Genomic DNA, 22,899 nt, shown 5'->3' with positions numbered 1-22,899 from the left:
TCTGGAAGTTCTCCGTTCATGTTCGGTTGAAGCCTAGCTTGAAGCATTAGCCTGCTGGCTTGTGAAATGAGTGTAACTGTGAGGTAGTTTGAACATTCTTTGGCACTGCCCTTCTTTGGGATTGGAATGAAAACTGACATTTTCTAGTCCTGTGGTCACTGATGAATTTCCCAAATTTGCTGGCATATTGGGTGCAGCACTTTCACAGCATCATCTTTTAGGATTTTAAATAGCTCAGCTGGAATTCCATCACCTCCACTAGCTTTATTCAGAACAATGCTTCATAAGGTCCACTTGACTTCATGCTCCAGGATGTCTGGCTCTAGGTGAGTGACCACACCATTGTGATTATCCTGGGCATTAGCACCTTTTTTTGTACAGTTCTGTGTATTCTTGCATCTCTTTTTAATCTCTTCTGTTTTTGTTAGGTCCTTGCCATTTTTGCCCTTTATTGTGTCTAAATTTTCATGAAATGCTCCCTTGATATCTCCAATTTTCTTGAAGAGATCTCTAATCTTTTCAATTTTATTGTTTTCCTCTATTCTTTGCATTGTTCATTGAAAAAGGCCTTCCATATCTCTCCTTGCTATTCTTTGGAACTCTGCATTCATATGGGTGTATCTTTCTTTTTCTCCTTTGCCTTTTGCTTCCCTTCTTTTCTCAACTTTTTGTAAGGCCCCCTCAGACAATTACTTTGTCTTCTTGAATTTCCTTTTCTTTGGGATAGTTTTGGTCACTACCTCTTGTTACAATGTTATGAATCTCTGTCCATAGTTCTTCAGATACTCTGTCTATCAGATCTAATCCTTTGAATCTATTTGTCACTTCCACTGTATAATCATAAGAGATTTGATGTATCTTATACTTGAATGGCCCAGTGGTTCCTCTACTTTCTTCAATTTAAGTCTGAATTTTACAATAAAGAGTTCATGTTCTGAGCCACAGTCAGCTCCTGGTCTTATTTTTGCTGACTGTATAGAGCTTCTGGTCTTATTTTTGCTGACTGTATAGAGCTTCTTCATCTTTGGCTGAAAGAATATAATCAGTCTGATTTTGGTATTAACCATCTGTTGATGTCTATGTATAGAGTTGTCTCTTGTGTTTTTGGAAGAGGGTATTTGCTATGACCAGTGTGTTCTCTTGTCAAAACTATGTTAGCCTTTGACCTGCTTCATTCAGTACCCCAAGGCCAAATTTGCATGTTATTCCAGGTATTGCTTGATTGCAATAGTTTTGAATTCCATTCCCCTATGATGAAAAGGACATCTTTTTCTAGTGTAAGCTCTAGAAATTCTGGGAGGTTGTCACGAACTGTTTGACTTCAGCTTCTTAGACATTAGTGGTTGGCACATAGATTTGGATTACTCTGATGTTGAAAGGTTTGCCTCGGAAAGGAATTGAGAAATTTCTGAAGTTTTTAAGATAGCACCCATATACTGCATTTCAGACTCTTCTGTATGTTTGTTATACAGATTTAAATGCAAGCCTTCTCCACTGATAAGTTTCTAGAGATTTAGAATCATCCTTGCCTTCTTTGTACAGATAGAAAGACACTCTTTACAATTGGAGTTTTTACTTGTAAATGAAAATTCTATTAGTTTTTAGAGCTTCTTTTCTGCCTGCTGTGTTTTTTGTTTATTACTCAGCCCAAAATAATTCTTATGCGTGCTGAAATAAAATTAATAATTTAGGCAAATGAGAAAATGTCTTCCCCTTCAGTGTGTACTGTACATGTAGGTTAACCATACCTCCTTAGGAATTAGTATTCTTTCTAATCTCATCAAGGGTCACAACTCCTTAGGAGATAACCCTCCTTTTTAATCATGGAAGAAGTCATGAGGATCAATGGTCAATTACCCTTTGTACATGTAGATTGTGTAAATTGTCTATAATATATCATTTATTATATAGCCCTTTGTCCCAGAAACTTACATGTAACTGTGCTTTGACCTCTGATGGGCAGAATAGCTCCTCTGAGAAGCTGTCCCTGGGTTATAATCCTCACTTTGGTAAATAAAAATTTTCATAACTTTCTTAGATTGACTGATTAATATTTTGTATATATGCTAAAGAGACACACTTTATGCTGGCACATTCTGCTCCTTTTCACTACTACAGGTGAAATACACTAAGAAAAACTACCAACCTGGTTAATATATAGATAGACATTTTCCAGAATTTGTCACCAATAAATACAATATAAATAGAGATATGAAAATAGGCCTTGTGCACGTTCCTAACTTGCAAGTCTTGGAAAGGTGCTTTTAATCCATAATTTTCTTTTCACAGTTCAGAATTTGATCATAAAATATTGCCTTAAACAAAGCCCCCAACAATTATAATAAAAGCTAAAAAGAAAGGAATATTTTGCTCTTCTAGTAAAATGCTTGCTTTTTGTGACTCTTCTGAATAAAGGAAATAGCATTGTAAATTGGGAGCATATAAATAAAGCATAATTATTTCCATAAATATTTTATGTGATTTTATTAAGTTTATATTTTCATTCATTGCTATGTGTAAATCCAATATGTATTAAAAACTACCCCCCTCAAATCCTTCCTTCTATTCTATTTTCCTTCCTTATTCCTTTCTATCATTTTAAAAATAAGATAATACTTTAAAAGTTTAAACATTTAAAAATATCACTAGTTTAGGAAACTGTGTCTGTAACTGGCAACCAAGGATGCATCTCCTTTAAGAGTTAATCAAGTTTGACTGTCTAACTTGTATTTTCTCAGTGCACATTATTTCACATATCACTTATAAAGTTGCTAACACTCAACATTTAATTATATGAAACTGTTAGCAGGTCCAAGCTCGATCTGCTCCCTACACTACAGGCCAGTGAATCTGAGACGAGGGTATGAGGCAAGGAAGAGACTTTAATCGGAGTGCCAGCAGACTGAGAAGATGGCAGGCTAGTGCCTAAAAATAACCATCTTATTGGGGTCTGGATGCCAGGTTTTTTTATAGGTTAGAGATGAGGGGAGGTGAGGAAGCAAAGTAAAAAGGCCATTAATCTTGCAAAACATCTCCTAGAATGACTTTGGCACAGACCATGAATTCCTTATTGCCAAATTCAGACTTAAATTGAAGAAAGTAGGGAAAACCACTAGACCATTCAGGTGTGACCTAAATCAAATCCCTTATGATTATACACTGGAAGTGACTAATAGATTCAAGGGATTAGATCTGATAGACAGAGTGCCAGAAGAACTATGTACGGAGGTTTGTGACTTTGTCTAGGAGACAGGGATCAAGACCATACCCAAGAAAATGAAATGCAAAAAGGCAAAATAATTGTCTGAGGAGGTCTTACAAATAGCCGTGAAAAGAACAGAAGCAAAAGGCAAAGGAGGAAAGGAAAGATATATGCATTTGAATGCAGAGTTCCAAAGAATAGCAAGGAAAGATAAGAAAGCCTTCCTCAGTGATCAATGCAAAGAAATAAGGGAAAACAATACAATGGGAAAGACTACAGATCTGTTCAAGATAATTAGAGATACCAAGGGAACATTTCATGCAACAATGGGCACAATAAAGGACAGAAATGGTACGGACCTAACAGAAGCAGAAGATATTAAGAGGTGGCAAGAATACACAGAATTACACAAAAAAGATCTTCATGATCCAGATAACCATGATGGTGTGATCACTCACCTAGAGCCAGACATCCTGGAATGTGAAGTCAAGTGGGCCTTAGAAAGCATCACTATGAATAAAGCTAGTGGAGGTGATGGAATTCCAGTTGAGCTATATTAAATCCTAAAAGATGATTCTGTGAAAGTGCTACACTCAATATGCCAGCAAATTTGGAAAACTCAGCAGTGGCCACAGGACTGGAAAAGGTCAGTTTTCATTTCAATCCCAAAGAAAGGCAATGCTAAGGAATGCTCAGACTACTTACTGCATAATTGCACACATCTCAAATACTAGTAAAGTAATGCTCAAAATTCTCCAAGCCAGGCTTCAACAGTACATGAACCGTGAACTTCCAGATGTCCAAGCTGGATTTAGAAAAGGCAGTGGAACCAGAAACCAAATTGTCAACATCCGTTGGATCATTGAAAAAGCAAGAGAGCTCCAGAAAATTATCTACTTCTGCCTTATTGACTATGCCAAAGCCTTTGACTGTGTGGAGCATAACAAATTGTGGAAAATTCTTAAAGAGATAGGAATACCGGACCACCTGACCTGCCTCCTGAGAAATCTGTATGGTCAAGAAATCTGCAGGTCAAGAAGCAACAGTTAGAACTGGACGTGGAACAACAGACTGGTTCCAAATACGGAAAGACTGTATATTATCACGCTGCTTATTTAACTTATATGCAGAGTACATCCAAAAAAAAATTAGGGTTAGGGTTAGGGCTGGATGAAGCACAAACTGGAATCAAGATTGCTGGGAGAAATATCAATAACCTCAGATATACAGATGACACCACCTTTATGGCAGAAAGTGAAGAAGAACTAAGGAGCCTCTTGATGAAAGTGAAAGAGGAGAGTGAAAAAGCTGGCTTAAAGTTCAACATTCAGAAAACTAAGATCATGGCATCCGGTCCCACCACTTCATGGCAACTAGATGGGGAAACAGTGGAAGAGTGCCAGACTTTATTTTTCTGGGCTCCAAAATCACTGCAGATGGTGATGCAGCCATGAAATTAAAAGACGCTTACTCCTTGGAAGGAAAGTTATGACCAACCTAGACAGTATATTAAAAAGCAGAGACATTGCTTTGCCAACAAAGCTTTGTCTAGTCAAAGCTATAGTTTTTCCTGTAGTCATGCATCGATGTGAGAGTTGGACTATAGAGGAAGGTGAGCACTGAAGAATTGATGCTTTTGAACTGTGGTGTTGGAGAAGACTGTTGAGAGTCCCTTGGACTGCAAGGATGTCTAACCAATCCATCCTAAAGGAAATCAGTCCTGAATACTCATTGGAAGGACTGATGCTGAAGTGAAACTCCAATACTTTGGCCTACTGATGTGAAGAACTGACTCATTGGAAAAGACTCTGATGCTGGGAAAAATTGAAGGCAGGAGGAGAAGAGGATGAGAGAGGTTGGATGGCATCATCGACTCAATGGACATGAGTTTGAGCAAGCTCTGGGAGTTAGCGGTGGACAGGGAGGCCTTCTGTGGTGCAGTCCATGGGGTTGCAAGGAGTTGGACACAACTGAGAGACTGAACTGAACTGAACTAGAACGGCAAGCCTCAGTCAGGGTATGTGTTAATTTCTTCCTTCCTGTCATCCACAAGTGGACAGAGTTCTGAAGAAACATACTTTAACAGTCAGCCAGAGGGGCATGATTCTGTGAGGCAAACTGTTCTGTATGATTATAATAACAAAAGCAATGAAAGGCAAGTCAAATAATCAGTTCCTACTTGGAGTCAGATTTGGCTTCCTCCCTACAACAAAACCTTTGGTTAGCTTCTACAACTTTTGTGAGTGCAGTTATGCAAGAAATTGTGGGGGATACAAAGAATAATCCAACACAAAACTGACATGGAGGAATTTAAAAGCATTAGATAACTACAACATAGAACCAAGAGAGCCACAAGTAATATTCATCAGAGTGTGATGAATATTGACCTAGCTGCAACTTTCTGTCAGTGCCTCATAAGGAAGTTGTATTGACCTTGTCACTGAATACTTAGTGACAATCTTTATTTAAAGCCCCCAGTCCTCTGTGTCCACATGATCATAACACAATTTATTGAATCCTGATACCTGACATATCAAAGCCCCTCAGTGTTTTTTGATTAATTATTTATTAAATAAGTAGAAAATTTCGTCAATGTATTGCAAGGAAGAACTGGTTTTTGTGTTTGTTTGACTCAAAAATAAGATCTATACGCCTAGTAGAACTTCAAAATAAATTTTATATTAAAAATAACTCACAGACACCTAACTCAGTCATAATCCATTCTTTTTTACAAAACACAATTTAATAAAACTGCAAATATTTCAACTATGAAAATGTTCAGGCAATAAACACCTCTAACCATCAAATGATAAGTAAGACTTCAATTCCTTAAACTTAATTGAAAGTCTTTCTTGCTATAAAATAGTTTAATTGCTCACTATTCTTTGATCAAACTAGAGATAAATGCTAATTTCTAATTCATTCAGTATGTGCTCTATATTTAGGACTGTATTAAGTTAAATATTGGTTATGTGAAGTGGAGCCAGGAAAAATGTGAACTCTAACAAATACTGTGAAATTATATGAAACCTGTTTTATTAAGAATATGAGACAAAAATGCTGATGTTCAAGACAGAGGAGAAATATTGTATGATATCCCCTATATGTGAACTCAAAAAAACCCCAAAAGATACAACTGAACTTATTTACATTACAAAACACAAAGAGACTCACAGACTTGGAAGACAAACTTATGTTGCCAGGGGGGAAAGGATAGTTGGGGAGCTTGAGGTAGTCATGTACACACTAATGTATTGAAAATGGATAACCAACAAGGAGCTATTGTATAGTACAATATTATGTGGTAGCCTGGCTAGGGGAAGAGTTTAGTGGAGAATGGATACATGTATATGTATGGCTGAGTCCCTCCACAGTTAACCTGATACTATCACATTTAATTGGCTATGCCCCAATACAAAATAAAAAGTTCAAAAGAATAAATAATGCTGATGTTTAGATTTATTTTTGGCAATATCATAGGAGCCTTGGAATAAAGAGACTTTTAACACTTACATATTTAATATTCAAGTAGTTTGAAGTTAACAAAAGGACTACAGGCATCCACCAGATTCACTCATAGATATAGATATATATAGATATATATATAACATACTCTTTCATTACTTTATCAGGTATTTGCAGTAGAGAAAGAAAATTTTAAAAAAGCAAAATAATTAGAGTTGTCCTGAGTCTTTGACCCTAACTCAGTTATCTAAGACCTTGGAGGTGTGTATCTTGCTTCCCTTCACTAATGAAAGATGGACTATCACCAACCAGAATTGTAAAACACATCCTAGTAACTTGACTCTGTTGGATTTCTTTATTCAATAATGAAAATAGCAGCAATAAGTTTTCCTTGGTCTAAATCACTTTAGAAGTGTGTTCTTTCTTTTCTGAAACTCTCTTTTATTTTTTGAGACATTTACCTAAATTTCCTTAAATTTTATGTGTACTAATAAGCAGAAATAGTATCATTACATGCCTTCATTACTTGAAAATTTTTTAAATAGTTCTTAAACCTCTATCTTCCTCCACTTCAGTCGTACTCTCCAGAATATGCCCAAGAAACTGGCAGAAATAGAAACAATGGCTGTAAAATTAGCACTTATTCCACTTATCAGTGTGTGGTAGACATGAGGAAAGGTCAGGATAAGGGTTATTCTGAAAAGTAATTTTTATATCTGAATCTATATAATTTAAATGTTTTGAAGAAGATAAGGATATGTCGCCTCGTAATACGTCACATTGGCATACTGAGTATTTTATGTTAAAGTTTCTTAAGAAATAGCAGTGCAAGGAGGACATTCTGACAATATTTGTGTCCCTGAAAGCAAAGCAGGACATGAATCTTCCATGTGAAAAGAACTCTCCCTGTCCCAGGAGGATAGAAAGCATCATTATCACCAGAAATAGAGAATTTAGAGGCCAGGAGGCTGTGTAAAACTACCACATTACTTACTCACTAATTTGATATTCTCAGCCCATGCCCTTTTGCTTTGCAAATTCTTCACGAATTTGTAGTTTTCTTGTCTAAATGACAGCTCACTTTGGTCATTTCTTTCAGTCTCATTTTTTTTTTTAATAAGACTGCATCACATACATTATTAAATTTGTTTTTTCTCCTGTTAATCTGTGTTGTGTTCATTTAATTTTTAGGTCAGCCAAAGAACTGCAAAAAGTTCACCTCAATTAAGTAGTGAGGAGACCAGAAGGGGGCATTCCCACAGTCTGCAAGCACACATAGCTCATCACCTCTTCTATTCTGGCAACAACTCAACCAATGAAAAGCCATAGTCTCTTTATTTACTATAACTCTCTCAACTTCTTTTTCCCCCCTTCTCTCTTCCTTCCCTTGCTTTGTGGGGACTTGCATATGGCTCATCATGGGTTGTAGACCCCAAACTTCTTATCCCAAATAAACCTATTTTTGTTGGAGAAGTATTTGGCAGTCTATTTATTTTAGTTCAACAAATATGTATAATATAGTTTCTTGTTACAAAAGATAGCTAATGTTCCTTCTCAAGATATTTGGCAAAACTAATACAATTTTGTAAAGTTTAAAAATAAAAAAATAAAATAAATAAAAATATATAATAAAAAAAATAAAAAATAAAATGGCAAAAAAAAAAGATTTTTTGTTGTGAAAATGTGGACTAGCACTGATATTGATAGAATGATTCAAACAGTATTCTTGTTATGAGTCTTAATTAAATGTAAACCTTTTCTTTCTGACAATTATTTATGGGCTGTTGAGTAAAAAAAAAAAGAAAAGAGAAAAATAGTTGGCTTAAAACTATCTATGTATAGCAATGAGTCTGATTTTCTTGTTTGTTTGTTTTAGGGTAACATCAAAATTCTAATACAGAGTGTATCAGAAGTTTTAACAAAAGGAAACCCCTGATTTTTGTACTTCTCTGAAATTCCTTTCCTAGATTTTTTTCTCCTTTTCTCTAGAATTTATCATTGCCTCATTTTCTATTCATATTTAAAATAAATGGTGTGGGTATTAATGTTGCAAAATTTCTAAATAAAATAAGTGACAAGTTTTTTTTTTTTTTTTAATGTTGGTCTCCCAAAACTCTTCCAATTTATTTAAGAATAATAACATGTTCATATATATAAAAAGAAACCTCACAACTACATGAAATTTGAATGATTCCTTTTGCAAATCAATCAAGTCTTTGTACTTTAAGCAAATTCAAGCCAATGTTGAGTAATGTTTATTAACTTATCATTAGACTTCTAGCCTCTTAGAAACCATCTACTTTGAAGTCCAAATTGATTGCTCATATTTCAACTCTCCTTATGACTCTAAGAGAATATATAGGGTTTTAATGGACACAGTTTACATTGCACATTAGTTAACATCAATACAGTAATAAAAAAGACTATAAAAGAATGATTTTAAATATATAAATATCATTATTCTACATAAATATAAGAATATAAGTTGTATACATATAGATAGATAGATCTATGATGATGTTTTTGTTTTAGTCGCAAAGTCATGTCCAACTCTGACTCTTTTGCAACCCCATGGACGATAGCCCACCAGGCCCCACTGTCCATGAGATTTCCCAGGCAAGAATATTGGAGTGGGTTGCCATTTCCTTCTCCAGGGGATCTTCCCAACCCAGGGATCAAACCCATGTCTCATGCATTGGCAGGCAGATTCTTTACCACTGACTCACTAGGAAAGCAAATATATATATATATATATATACATTTTATATGTTTGGCAATAAACACTTAACAACCAGCTGAAACAAGAAGCCCTTACTGAGGCAGGAGATAGATGGACTCTAGGTTATACATTTACAACTAGCCTCCTGTTTATACTTTGAGATAGAAATGACAACAGGAACAGGATGAAAAGCCATACTTTGTCTCCTGTAGATACTGTTGCTGCTGCTGCTGCTAAGTCGCTTCAGTCGTGTCTGACTCTGTGCAACCCCATAAACGGCAGCCCACGAGGCTCCCCCGTCCCTGAGATTCTCCAGGCAAGAACACTGGAGTGGGTTGCCATTGCCTTCTCCAATGCAGGAAAGTGAAAAGTGAAAGTGAAGTCGCTGAGTCTTGTCTGACTCTTAGCGACCCCATGGACTGCGGCCCACCAGGCTCCTCCACTGTTAGGTAATAGTAATGTCAGGGGTGAAGAGGGGCTAAGCCTTGCTTGGGTAAAAGATAAGGAAGTCACATATTTCTCATCCTTGGGGTCAGGGAGACTTCCTAAATTACACTTGCACAGAAAGTTTCCTTAGATGAGGAGAGTGCTAGGCAATTATCAGTTTTGCTAACTTCCCAGAGCCCCTCACACTGAGATCCATCTTGACTACAAGCATGCTTGCACACATAGGGAGAGCCTTGAAACAAATCAGATATGGGGTCAAAGCAAGATGACTGGCCAGAGGAAAACAAAGACCTGGAAGACTGCCCCCTTATAAATGACTTAAATTTCCCCTGAATATGACTTACTGAGCCTACCCACCCGTGTATCCACACATATTTCTCTTAATAAACGCTTTATCTGTTTCACTGTTTTCCAACTCTATGTTGAAATTCCTTTCCAGAGGGTATAAGAACCAGGGTAGTGGTGCAATCCAGGTTCAATCCCTGATTGAGGAAGTGAGATCCTGCTCCAAGCCGCCACAGCCACGGTCACCCCACAGGTCACCAGAGAACATGACTTGAATCGTTTGTCACTTTCTATACTGTAAATATCTCCCACCACGGCCGCAAATGAGGTCACTGAACTCGGCTTTGGAAAGAGAGGCTCAAAACTGACCCTCAAGTAAACATGAACCATCTTTCCAGCCCCAATAATCCACTGTATTAAATAAGTTATACATCTAAAATGTAGAGGAAATGAGCTTTCTTTATAACTTGTGGGAGTGTGATGTGCTGCAACAATTTGGAAGATAATATGACATTATTTTCTAAGATGAAAAGTATATGTGCATATATATTAATATATGTATATATATATGGGCTTCCATGGTGGCTCAGGCAGTAAAGAATCTGCCGTATGTACATGCATATATACAATTTTTATCATAGTAATTTTATCTCTTAATTATCTGTTCATATATGACCAAGTACTGGTACTAAAGAAGTTTATGTAATACTGTAATGATATCAGAATATATTCCAAGTATTAGTTTAAGCACATTTTTGTTTGCCAACTTGCTAATCCTCACAAGAACCCTATGTGGTATGTTTCATTAATATTGCCCTTTTACTGCTTAGGAAACTGGCATACAGAGTATACACAAATTCACACAGCTAGGCAAGGGCAGAATTAGGATTTGAATTTGGACAATGTGGTTCTGAAGTTTATGGTTCTACCACTACATTACACTCCTTGCCTCTCATGAGAATCCTAAAATTAGCTATCAATTTTATAGCAAAAAACAAACAAAAGAACCTAAGTACAGTTGAATCAATCATAACATACCTAAATTTTGATATATTATATATTTTTAAAGGATATAATCTGAAAACACAAAAAATCATATAATTTCCTGTACTTAGTATTCACATTCTCTATTGCATAATTTAAATTTATATAAACATTGCTATTACAGATAAAAGGCTTCCCTGGTGGCTCAGATGGTAAAGAATTTGCCTGCAATGTGGGAGACCTGGGTTCGATCCTTGGGTCAGAGAGGTCCTCTCGAGAAGGAAATGGCAACTCACTCCAGTATTCTTGCCTGGAGAATTCGTATGGACAGAGGAGCCTGGCAGGCTACAGTCCATACGGTTATACTGACAGGACTAAGTGACTAACACTTTTACTTTCATTACAGATAAAATGAAATCGTCATTCAACTTCTCACCAATTCCATTCCTTCCTTTCAAAGCTCCATGTATATCCTGTTATTTCATAAGTTTATCCTTGAAATGCCAAAAATTTCTCAGCCTTTTCCAGTTATGAGTAGTCTAGCAAATTGGATTCAAATTGTCCCAGATGTCTTCATAAATAGTTTAAAGTAGACAGCAAGTCAGATGATGTATTTTATATTTCTTTTTAAAAACTCATTTTATTTATTTTTTTAATTTTATTTTATTTTTAAACTTTACATAATTGTATTAGTTTTTTGGCAAAACTAAAAACTCATTTTAAATAACCCAATAACAATTAGTTTTCAAATACATTCCTTAGCAATCTGACTTTTCTATAAATTTTAGTAGAGATTTTGAGTCAGAAAGGAAAATTGTATATTTTCTTCACATTTTCCTTTACATAGGAAAAAAAAAATGTTTCAATGTTTTTGAGGAATTCTGAGGGGTCTTCTATAATAGATTTTACTTTTTCCTATATCTGCAGTTTCTACTCTATTCTCTACTACTGAGCCCTAAGACAAACCACACTGAATTGAAATACAAAGCAAAACAAAACAAAATGTTTTGAATGAAAGTCTAGAAAACTGTCATCAAGAGCTAGTTCTCGAACTATAACTACCACCACAAGTATACTACACACACACACACACACACACATTTATGTTCTTTCTACTGAAATATCTCTAAAAAAGATAAAACATGGCCACTTAGTGACACTTGGTTGCATATAAGCTTGTTAAGAACAACTGGTGGAGGATACTTTTTCTTTCCTTTCTAAAACATTGGAAAAACAACCAAGTTTCAAGAAGGATAGATTTTAAGGACAGAAGGAATTTGAGTCTTTGGTAATATACTTGAACTGTCAAATCAACCCTGGAATCACATAAATTTAAGAATTTTATTAAAATAATGATAATAATATTATACAAGCAACCGCTCTTCAGGTTTTGTTATTGCTGCCCACATATAAAGACCATGTTCATGGTAACTTACACATCTTGAGCAACTAGTAATAAAAGATAAATGATTCAATAAGTGATTCAATAAATGATTCAACAGTTCTCTACCTTTAGTGTACTTTGAAGTTCCCTGGGGAGCTAATAAAAATGCAAGTTTTCCACTTCTACCTTCTGAAATTTTTATTCAGAGGGTCTGAGGTTGGGTCTAGGAATCTGCAGTTTTAATGTACTCCCAAGGTGATTCTGGAGAAGAAAATGGCAACCCACATCATTATTCTTGCCTGGAGAATTCCATGGACAGAGGACCCTGGTGGCTGAAGTCCACGGGGTCACAAAAGAGAGCCAGACACAACTGAGCGACCAACACTAAAGGTGATTCTGCTGCGGTTGTTCAGTCAATCAAGCTTTAAGAAATACTTCAGCATGAGCTAAAAACAAATCAGTGAAGTGTTTGAGTGAGTCCAAGACTGAAGAATGCAGTGAGTGGGAATAATCTTCCCCATTCTAGGGATAATCTTCCCCATTCTATTCCACCCCATTCCTCATCCAGAAGAATATAATACACAAATTACACGAAGGGCTACCTTGTTGAGGCTGTAAATTTATAGTGAGCACATACATTCTAGGTGAGTTCTGTATTTCATAAATTCAGAGGGGAGAAATAACAGAAATTGATAACTCACATTAGCTTGGATGATGACAAAGTAGCGAGTCTTATCTTCATAGTTGAGCCTCTTCCTTAACACTACATTTCCAGTCAACATGAGGGGAATTTCAAAAGTGTCGTTGGAAGTCTGCAAATAAGATACACATCTGAGATCATTTGAACATAAGATAAATTAGAGAGTCTGATATTTCAGCTTAGTCCCCTTGAAAGTTATAGACAACATGTTCATCATCTAAAAACAGAATGTGAATGTCAGCTTCAGGTTTCATGTTCTTATTTCTGAAAATTTGTCACTCTAATCAGTAGGTCTTGCTTTGATAATGATATCTAGGAAACTTACTTCTTGTGATAGTTTTTTCACATATTATCAGAGTTACACATAAACATCCCCGGAATATATCTAAAGCTAAGCCCAGATGTCTGAAGATCTTTCCTATTACCATATTATCTTTTCACAATTTTTTTAATCACCAAAGAGTTCAATGATTGCAATTTATGATTTATCATAATAGTCCTTTATGACATTGGAGTCCATTCTATATTCTCATATTTTCAAGTACTGTATGAAAGATATACAACTATTAACTTGAAACTGTGCTTTTGTGAAAAAGAATGTGGTATAGGTTGTTTTTGTTTGTTTTTCCAAGCCTCAAATCTGCTGCCCTTACCCTAACAGGGACTGTGCTTCTTCTTGGTAACATGCAGTTCATAAGGGCAACCTCCAAAATGCCTCCAACCAGTGCTGCTCTGGTATTAGCAACCGTCAGAGTAAGAAAATACAGTCATTCCTCAAGAGGATATAATTTATAAGATCTGTCTCTTATCCTTCAAGGGCTTTTACATCACGTTTGTGTTTGAGTGCCATTCTGAAGACTGATAAACTAGTCTATCACTTACGACAGCAAATCAGCCTACTTTTAGCACTGGAGCTTTTTGGTGACTGTTTCGTGTAGTGGCAGGTGGGTGTGTGATTGTGGATACCACATGAAATACTCAGATACGTATTTCAGAAAAAGGAGTGGTGGGAGGGGGCAAGACAAGCAGGAGGAAGAAAGGATAAGAAAGGAAGGAAAGAGAAAGAAAGTATATGCATGTGTGTGTGTGGGGAGGGAGGTGTTGGTGTGTCCGTGTGTCTTTACATCCTCAGCTGACATGAGGGGAGTTACTTAGGAACTGAAATTTAATGTGAGAACAGTTGAGTCAAATCTAATCTCCCATTTCAAGTTCATTCAGGGGAATGTAGGCAAATTAACCTTCAATATCTAGAGTCATGCTCTCGCCCTCTCCATCTTTACCTCCCTCCCTCCCTGACTCTCTCTCTTTCTGGTACATACACACATTCAGCACACAATTGATACATATTTTTTAATGATTTACTCTTGTGCTCATGCAATTGACTTTACAAGTCTTCTTGGATACAGTCATTTAAAGACGTAACATTTTAAAATACAAATATATTTTAAAAAATGTACCAAGTGAGATATTTACAACTAAAAACAGACATTCGGCATTTTCCCTGCATTTTTGCCTATTTAAACACTGTGTGATGTGCTTAGTTGCGTCTGACTTTCGCCACCCCATGACTGTAGAACACCAGGCTCCTCTGTACGTGGAATTTTCCAGGCAAGGATATTGGAGTGGGTAGTCATTTCCTACTCCAGAGGATATTCCCAACCCAGGAATCAAACTCACATCTCTTGCATCTCCTGTATTGGCAGGTGGATTCTTTACCATTGTGCCGCCTGGGGAGCCCTGTAGGACTCTAAACTAAGCCAGGGAATGTAAAAATGGTTTAATCTAAATATCTAAGTTAGTTATAGGGGACACTTCAGTTAATATTTGCCATATACACTATAAAACACAACTCAGTGTGTTGTTGTTACAGGCCTATTAACTGTCTAAGACAATTACTACAGAGCCATATATCAATTGTTAGTATAGTTATGAAATAAATGGTGGGTTTCTTACCAAAAAGTCATCTCATTCTTGGTGTCAGAACTCCAATAGTTCAGGTAACTGGTAGCTTTGTGCTTTAGGGGACGCTATCCTTCTAAGCAGGGATTGCCAGGTGGTTCAGTGGTAAAGAATCTGCCTGTCAATGCAGGAGACACGGGTTTGGATCCCTGGGTCAGGAAGGTTGCCTGGAGAAGGAAACGGCAATCCACTCCAGTATTCTTGCCTGGGAAATCTCATGGACAGAGGAGCCTTGTGGGTTACAGTCCATGGGGTTGCAAAGAGTCAGACAGGACTGAGTGGCTGAGCTGGGACACATATGCCCCTAAGTAGAGTGAGTTTTGACAAATCTACTCCAACCATGGACATTCCACACCTTGCCAGTGACTGTTTTGGAATGTGCATGAGATCTATTTCTAGATAATCTGAAGCACTTTCCTTAATTGTAAACAGAGAGAGACACACAGGGGAATTTTTTTCCCCTTTTCTGCTTATAGATGCTTCTATAAGGATATAAAACTTGGAAATGTCAGCAGTCATTTTGGAACTACTGATACAGTTAATCTAGAAGTAAACAAAATGCTGAAAATGGAAGAGCAGAAAATAGATAAAAGTCATTTCTGTGATATCTCTGAGTTGCTTAACAAATCCTGATACCACCCCTTCTCTGAACGACCTGTTATGAGAGATAATCCATGACTTTGTCGGCAAAGTCACTTTAAATTGTTTTCTATTATTTGCAGCTGAAAGCACTTTGATACATTATCTCCTGTCCATGTGTCCTCATCTTGTAGTCCCCTCTCTTTTCCATTTATGCCATGACTCTTTACAGGTGACACTTGCTTTTAATTTTCTCCTGCCTAAAGATCCTATCCCTCATTTCTCTGAGTTATAAATTCTATAAATCCTACTCAGTAAAATCTTCTTTGTCATCCAATTTAGGATTAAGTCTTTGATCTTATGATATATTGTTTTTTCCAAACAACATTTGTTATTTGTGTATTTTCTGTTTTCCCTTACAGATTTCTCAAGGATCTCAGTCTATGATCTGGAGATACTTACCTTGATGTTTCTAGTCAAGTAACGTAATGGAAGTTTGTGATTCTGTTTTAGTTGACAATCTTTATTAATAGAATTTTTATTAACATTACAGTTAGTAATTAGGGATTTTATTGCTAACTAGGGATTGTTGTTATTGTTCTTAAGAGCACTTTTTTGATGGAACATCCATCTTCACTGCAGCATGCCAAGTCTTTTTAGTTGCGACATATGGACTCTAGTTCTCTAATCAGGGATCAAACTTGGGCCCCCTCCACTGGGAGTGTGAGTCTTAGTCACTGGGCCACCAGGGAAGTTCTTAAGCTCCTGTAACACATTTTTGATTAAACCTAATTCTTATTTTCAAATTACTCTTTTAGAGACATCTGAGATTTTCCATGTGCTAGTAGTCCCATCAATATTTATGTTCCAAGAAACTAAGGAGACTATCGGCTTTAAGATCAATGCTGTTTATAAATTATTGTATATGAAAAACCTTTGTGTTAAAATTAGCTAACTTATTAAGAAGCAATTATTTATGAAGTGTGCATTCTGCCTTAAAAAAATAGAATAATAATCATGAGAAAAAGCAGAAGCAAAATGTAGGTAAATGCTTGGGATGCTCTTTATTTTCCCTCTAACAAAAAGAATATTGGGAAAAAAAAGAAGAATATTGGATTAGATCAACTCAAATAAATGCCCTGCTCTAATGACATGTCTAGAGTTCTACCTAAGGAGGAACAAAAACAAGCAAATTTAGTAAGAAAATATAGTTTTTTTTAATTGCTATATGATAAGGCGATGTGACAATGTTTATCAAAGTTTAGAGTATATAAGGATCGTAGAAATGTATCACTTAGATTCAGATTCTGAGTATCTATTCCTCCAAATTCCAGAATTCTCACACATTCTGTATTTCTAACAAAACTCTTGGGTAATTCTCAAGTAGAAGGTTTAGATTTTACTTTGAGAAAAAATAAACTAGAAGATAGAAAAGATCAAGTTAAGTATATAAGAGTATTGTCATTTGTGAACTCAACTCAATAGTGAGCTCCTGTAATACATTTTTAAAATATTTATTTATTTGACCACACCAGGTCTTCATTGAGGTATGTAGAATCTTTTTAGTTGTATCACATGGACTCTAGTTCTCTGATCAGGAATCAGACTTGGGCCCCTTGCATTGGGAGTGTGAGTCTTAGGCACTGGACAACCAGGGAAGTCCCTAAGCTCCTATAACACAATTTTAAGATGGACAATTATTTCATTTTTCTTTATATTGGAGTTAGTTATGTTAAATTGGGATGGACTTTTAAATATAATAATAATAAATAATAATATTTATTATTACTTAAAGTCTTTCTTTGTGTTAAACTTTGAACCCAGGTCTTCTCACTGAGTCTGTGACATTTTAAGTTTACAACATATATGTACTTTTGAAGTCAAACAGAAACTTCTAAATGGAATTTCATAGGAAATTGGTTAGAACAAAGTGACACAAACTACATTATAATTTTTCAAGTGTCCCTAAATACGCATATACATATTTGTGTGTGTTTCTGTAGCAGGTAGGAATGAGTTTGTAGGAAACAGAGAAACAGTGATCAGAGTGCTGGTATTTTACTAGCAGCAAATTGCTGCTGCTGCTGCTGCATCGCTTCAGTCGTGTCTGACTCTGTGCGACCCCATGGACTGCAGCCTACCAGGCTCCTCCGTCCATGGGATTTTCCAGGCAACAGTACTGGAGTGGGGTGCCATTGCCTTCTCCAGGAGCAAATTAGTGTTGCTGTATTTCCCAATGAAACATATCTGTGCCTTGTTCCTGTCATTAGATCACCAGGAAATAGGATCCTATAACTTTTCAATAACTCTGATACAGATATATGTGTGTGTGATCATGCATATCAACAGTATCTCAGTCTTAGACTTTGTCAAAGAACTGTTTGAGTTGGGAGGGGAAAAAAGTCTATACCCTCCTTCCCTCTACCATTCATTTGCCTCTCCTTTCATCCTTAGTGATTTGTTTCATCAACAAAGAAGAGGAATGTAGGAGCACTGCTGCTGATGCTGCTAAGTCGCTTCAGTCGTGTCCGACTCTGTGCGACCCCATAGACGGCAGCCCACCAGGCTCCCCCGTCCCTGGGATCCTCTAGACAAGAACACTGGAGTGGGTTGCCATTTCCTTCTCTAATGCATGACAGTGAAAAGTGAAAGTGAAGTCACTCAGTCATGTCAGACTCCTAGTGACCTCATGGACTGCAGCCTACCAAGCTCCTCTGTCCATGGGATTTTCCAGGCAAGAGTACTGGAGTAGGGTGCCATTTCCTTCTCCAAAGCATGACAGTGAAAAGTGAAAGTGAAGTCACTCAGTCGTGTCAAACTCCTAGTGACCTCATGGACTGCAGCCTACAAGACTCCTCCATCTACAGGATTTTCCAGACCAGAGTACTGGAGTGGGTCGCTGGTGCCTTGTCAGGTGTAGGAGCACAGTCACATCCTTTTCCTTAAGCCCCCTACATTTTTTGGAAGTAAGTCCCTGACCCACTTTCTGTTAATTTTGGACACTACTCTGTAAAGCACAAACTAGCACAGGTTTCCTTGGGTGATGAGAATTTAAATGCTGACCTCTACCTGCCTAGTGCTATTCAATAGATATTCCAATGATGACAAAGGCCCCAAGCATCTGGTCTCCATTAGGAAAGGTCCACTCACAACTTCCTGGCAGTTTAGTATCTCAGTAACTGCCAGACAAGTGGCAAATCACCATTGAGTAAATGGGCATATATGGCAGTTTAAATTATTTTCTCACTGCTGGAAGTATGAGAAAAATTGTAGGAGGCATATATAATGCCCACCCTCAACACACATACTCACACTGACTTAAGCAAAGAAGGAGACAGAATGTTGACTCTATCAATTCCATGTTTCTCTAGAGTGCACTTCATTCCCCTATGACCCTCTTTATTAACCTGTGGGAAGCTGACTAAGTACCAATAGAGATAAGATAACACCTCTCCCCTAGCCATTTAAGGAGGTGTTGAGCTCCAGAGATGTAGATGATCTGGAAACAGAGAATGACATACTTTGAATTATCTGTTCTCAGCTGAGAACTCTGGTCATCCATCATTTTTTAATAATCAGGAAAGATTCTGTTTGGCTTCTCATATTCATGCTACATTTATAAATATTGTTTTTTATATTCTCCATTCAACTGCAAGGACTAGAAATTCAATTTGAAAGCAGAGAGATTTGGTTTGGGGACCTGCACACACAGAGACACACACACACATGTACATGTATATTTCCTGGTGATCTAATGACAGGAGCAAGGCACAAATGAGTTTCACTGGGAAGTACAGCAATACTAATTTGCTCCTAGTAAAATACCAGAATTCTGGTGATTGTTTCTCTGTTTCCAAAAAACTCATTCCTCCCTGCTACAGAAACACACACAAATATGCATATGCATATTTAGTGATACAGGAAAAATTACAATATACTTTATTTCCTTGTCTTAGGAAACTGTATTTAGAAGTTTCTGTTTAACTTCAAAAGCACATGTATATTGTAAATTTAAAATGTCACAGACTCACAGTGAAAAGACCTGGGTTCAAATTTTAACAAAAAGACTTTAAGCAATAACCTAATGGTGATTGCAGCCATGAAATTAAAAGACGCTTACTCCTTGGAAGGAAAGTTACGACCAATCTAGATAGTATATTAAAAAGCAGAGATATTACTTTGCCAACAAATGTCCCTCTAGTCAAGGTTATAATTTTTCCAGTGGTCATGTATGGATGTGAGAGTTGGACTGTAAAGAAAGCTGAGTGCCGAAGAATTGATACCTTTGAACTGTGGTGTTGGAGAAGACTCTTGAGAGTCCCCTGGGCTGCAAGGAGGTCCAACCAGTTTATCCTAAAGGAGATCAGTCCTGGGTGTTCACTGGAAGGACTGATGCTAAAGCTGAAACTGCAATACTTTGGCCACCTCATGAGAAGAGTTGACTCATTGGAAAAGACCCTGATGCTGGGAGGGATTGAGGGCAGGAGGAGAAGGGGACAACAGAGGATGAGATGGCTGGATGACATCACCAATTCGATGGACATGACTCTCAGTGAACTCCAGGAGTTGGTGATGGACAGGGAGGCCTGGCATGCTGTGATTCATGGGGTTGCAAGAGTTGGACACGACTAAGTGACTGAACTGACCTGAACTGAATTAAACATGAATGTTCATTATTAAAAAAAAATAATAATATGACTATGGTGCCATGCGACTATCCCATATAATATATTCTATAAAGAAATGTATCAAAGTGTAAGGTAATGTTTTTAGTAAACTATCTAACAGTAAGCAATATTGTTTTTGCTTAGCCCAGATATTTTAGTAATATCTGAAATTTGGACTTTGACCTATATGCAAAACTGCTTCGAGATAATGATTTATCAGACACCTTTTGCATTTACAAAATGATTTTTTTTTCTTTTTTTTAATAAAAAATAAAAAAAGAATATGCATATATATATATATGTATAACCGAGTCACTTTGCTGTACAGCAGAAATTAACACAACATTGTAAATCAACTATACTTCAATAATATCAAAAAGGCAAAAAAAAAAAGTGATTTTATCTTCCTGATTCACGAAATTCAAAAGAATTACACCCCTTTACATTACAGAATAAATGATGGCTTTTCTTTTTTCCTATTCAGTTCCTTCAAAATTTAAAGAGAATCAAGCACATTACAAAAGAAGGTCAATCTACTGAGGAGGAGATGATGAAAGACCACTCTACTACCTCCAAGAAAGAAGTAGCCCAGGCATTTTACTGAAATGTCTTAAGTGCTTTTCTGAGTGGCAGTGGGATTTAATGAAAATGCTGTGCTGCTTCCAGTCCACTGGACCCTGCTGTAAGGGGTATGTCATCAGCGCTCTCCTTACTAGTTTTGGGAAAAGCACTTGAAATGCAGAATGAAGGTCAGTGAAGTCTGGCATAAAATAATAAAAGACCAAGATAAGAAAACTAATATGATAATCTATTGTATGAACAGTCGTATCAATCTGTTAATAATAAGATTTATCAATAAACTATCAGAATGATACCTAACATAATTGCAGTTTTCTGAGTAAGACAAACTCTCTAAAATTAAAAATTCCATAGAACATTTGAAGACAAATTCTTCTCTTTTTTTTTCTGAATTTTTCTTTTCACTTTTAAAGATACAATTAGCTCAATAAGGTATCACTTCACATCACTCAGAATAGTCATCATCAAAATATCTACAAACAGTAAGTGCTGGAGAGAATATGGGAAAAAAAGGAACCCTCCTACACTGTTGGTGGGGATGTAAATTGGTACAAGCACTATGGAGAACAGTGTGGAGGTTCCTTAAAAAACTAAAATAAATATGATCCAGCAATCCCACTCCTGGGCATATATATGGAGAAAACCATATTTTGAAAAGATACATGCACTCCAATGTTCACTGAAGCACTATTTACAATAGCCAGGACATGGAAGCAACCTAAATGTCCATCAACAGGGGAATGGATAAAGAAGATATGGTACCTATATACAGTGGAATATTATTCAGCTATTAAAAGGAACCAAACTGTGTAATTTGCACAGACATGGATCAACCTACAGACTGTTATATAGAGTGAAGTAAGTCATAAAGAGAAGAACAAATATTGTGTATTAATGCATATACTTAGAATCAATAAAAATGGTATGTACTGGGCTTAGTTGTGTCTGACTCTGTGCAACCCCATGGATTGTAGCTTGCCAGGCTCCTATGTCCCTGGAGATTCTCCAGGCAAGAATAATGGAGTGGGTTGCCATGCCCTTCTCCAGGGATCTTCCCAACCTAGGGATCAAACCCAGAGATAGAATCCAAGTCTCCCACATTGCAGACAGATTGTTTACCATCTGAGCCACCATGGAAGTCCAAGAATACTGGAGTGGGTAGCATATCCCTTCTCCAGAGAATCTTCCCCACACAGCTGAGCTACCAGGGAAGCCCAGAAAATGGCATGAGTGAGTGAGTGAAGTCGCTCAGCTGTGTCTGACTCTTTGCGACCCCGTAGAGTGTAGCCTACCAGTCTCCTCTCTCCATAGGATTTTCCAGGCAATAGTATTGCAGTGGATTGCCATCTCCTTCTCCAGGGGATCTTCCCAACCCAGGGCTCGAACCCAGGTCTCTCGCATTGTAGACAGACGCTTTACTGTCTGAGCCACCAGGGAAGTCCTACTTCTGTTTATAAATATGACTTCCTTGGTGGCTCAGACAGTAAAAAATATGACAACCGTGGTCCTGATTTCCAATAAGCCAACAATCAGCTAGAGTTGAGTTGCTTTCCCATAAACAAACTTCTATCATACAGACAACATGTGTATATCCACTTTACCTCCATCGTGTCACTCATTTACATTATCCAAGTCATCCTTGTAGAAATTTACAAATGTATCTTCTGTTCTACTATAATGCAAAGTATTTTTTTTGCATTTTTATTGGCGTATAGTGGCTTTACACTGCTATGTCAGTTTGTGCTGTATAGCAAAGTGACCCAGTCAGATGTACACATACATCCCCTCTCTTTCGGATTTCCTTCCCAGTTAGGTCACCACAGAGCATCAAACGGAGTTCACTTTGCTGTACAGTAGGTTCCTCGTTAGTTATGCATTTTATACATAGTAGTGTATTTATGTCAATCCCAATCTCTTAATTCATTCCCC

General features: G+C 37.0%; 1 protein-coding gene across 1 annotated transcript in view; it reads right to left on the bottom strand.

The window, feature by feature from the left end:
• Positions 1-22,899, bottom strand: part of PCDH15 (protocadherin related 15) — a 1,036,870-nt gene that overhangs the window by 484,832 nt on the left and 529,139 nt on the right. Inside the window, exon 7 of the mRNA XM_070780422.1 lies at positions 13,188-13,298. Within this exon, the coding sequence (XP_070636523.1) occupies positions 13,188-13,298 (111 nt within the window). The remainder of the gene's footprint in view (positions 1-13,187; positions 13,299-22,899) is intronic.

Source organism: Bos indicus, chromosome 26 (genome assembly GCF_029378745.1).
Source record: "Bos indicus isolate NIAB-ARS_2022 breed Sahiwal x Tharparkar chromosome 26, NIAB-ARS_B.indTharparkar_mat_pri_1.0, whole genome shotgun sequence".
In the NCBI taxonomy this organism is placed as follows: Eukaryota; Metazoa; Chordata; class Mammalia; order Artiodactyla; family Bovidae; genus Bos; species Bos indicus.
Note: the sequence above shows the minus strand (reverse complement) of the source record. Positions and strands in the feature narration are given on the sequence as shown.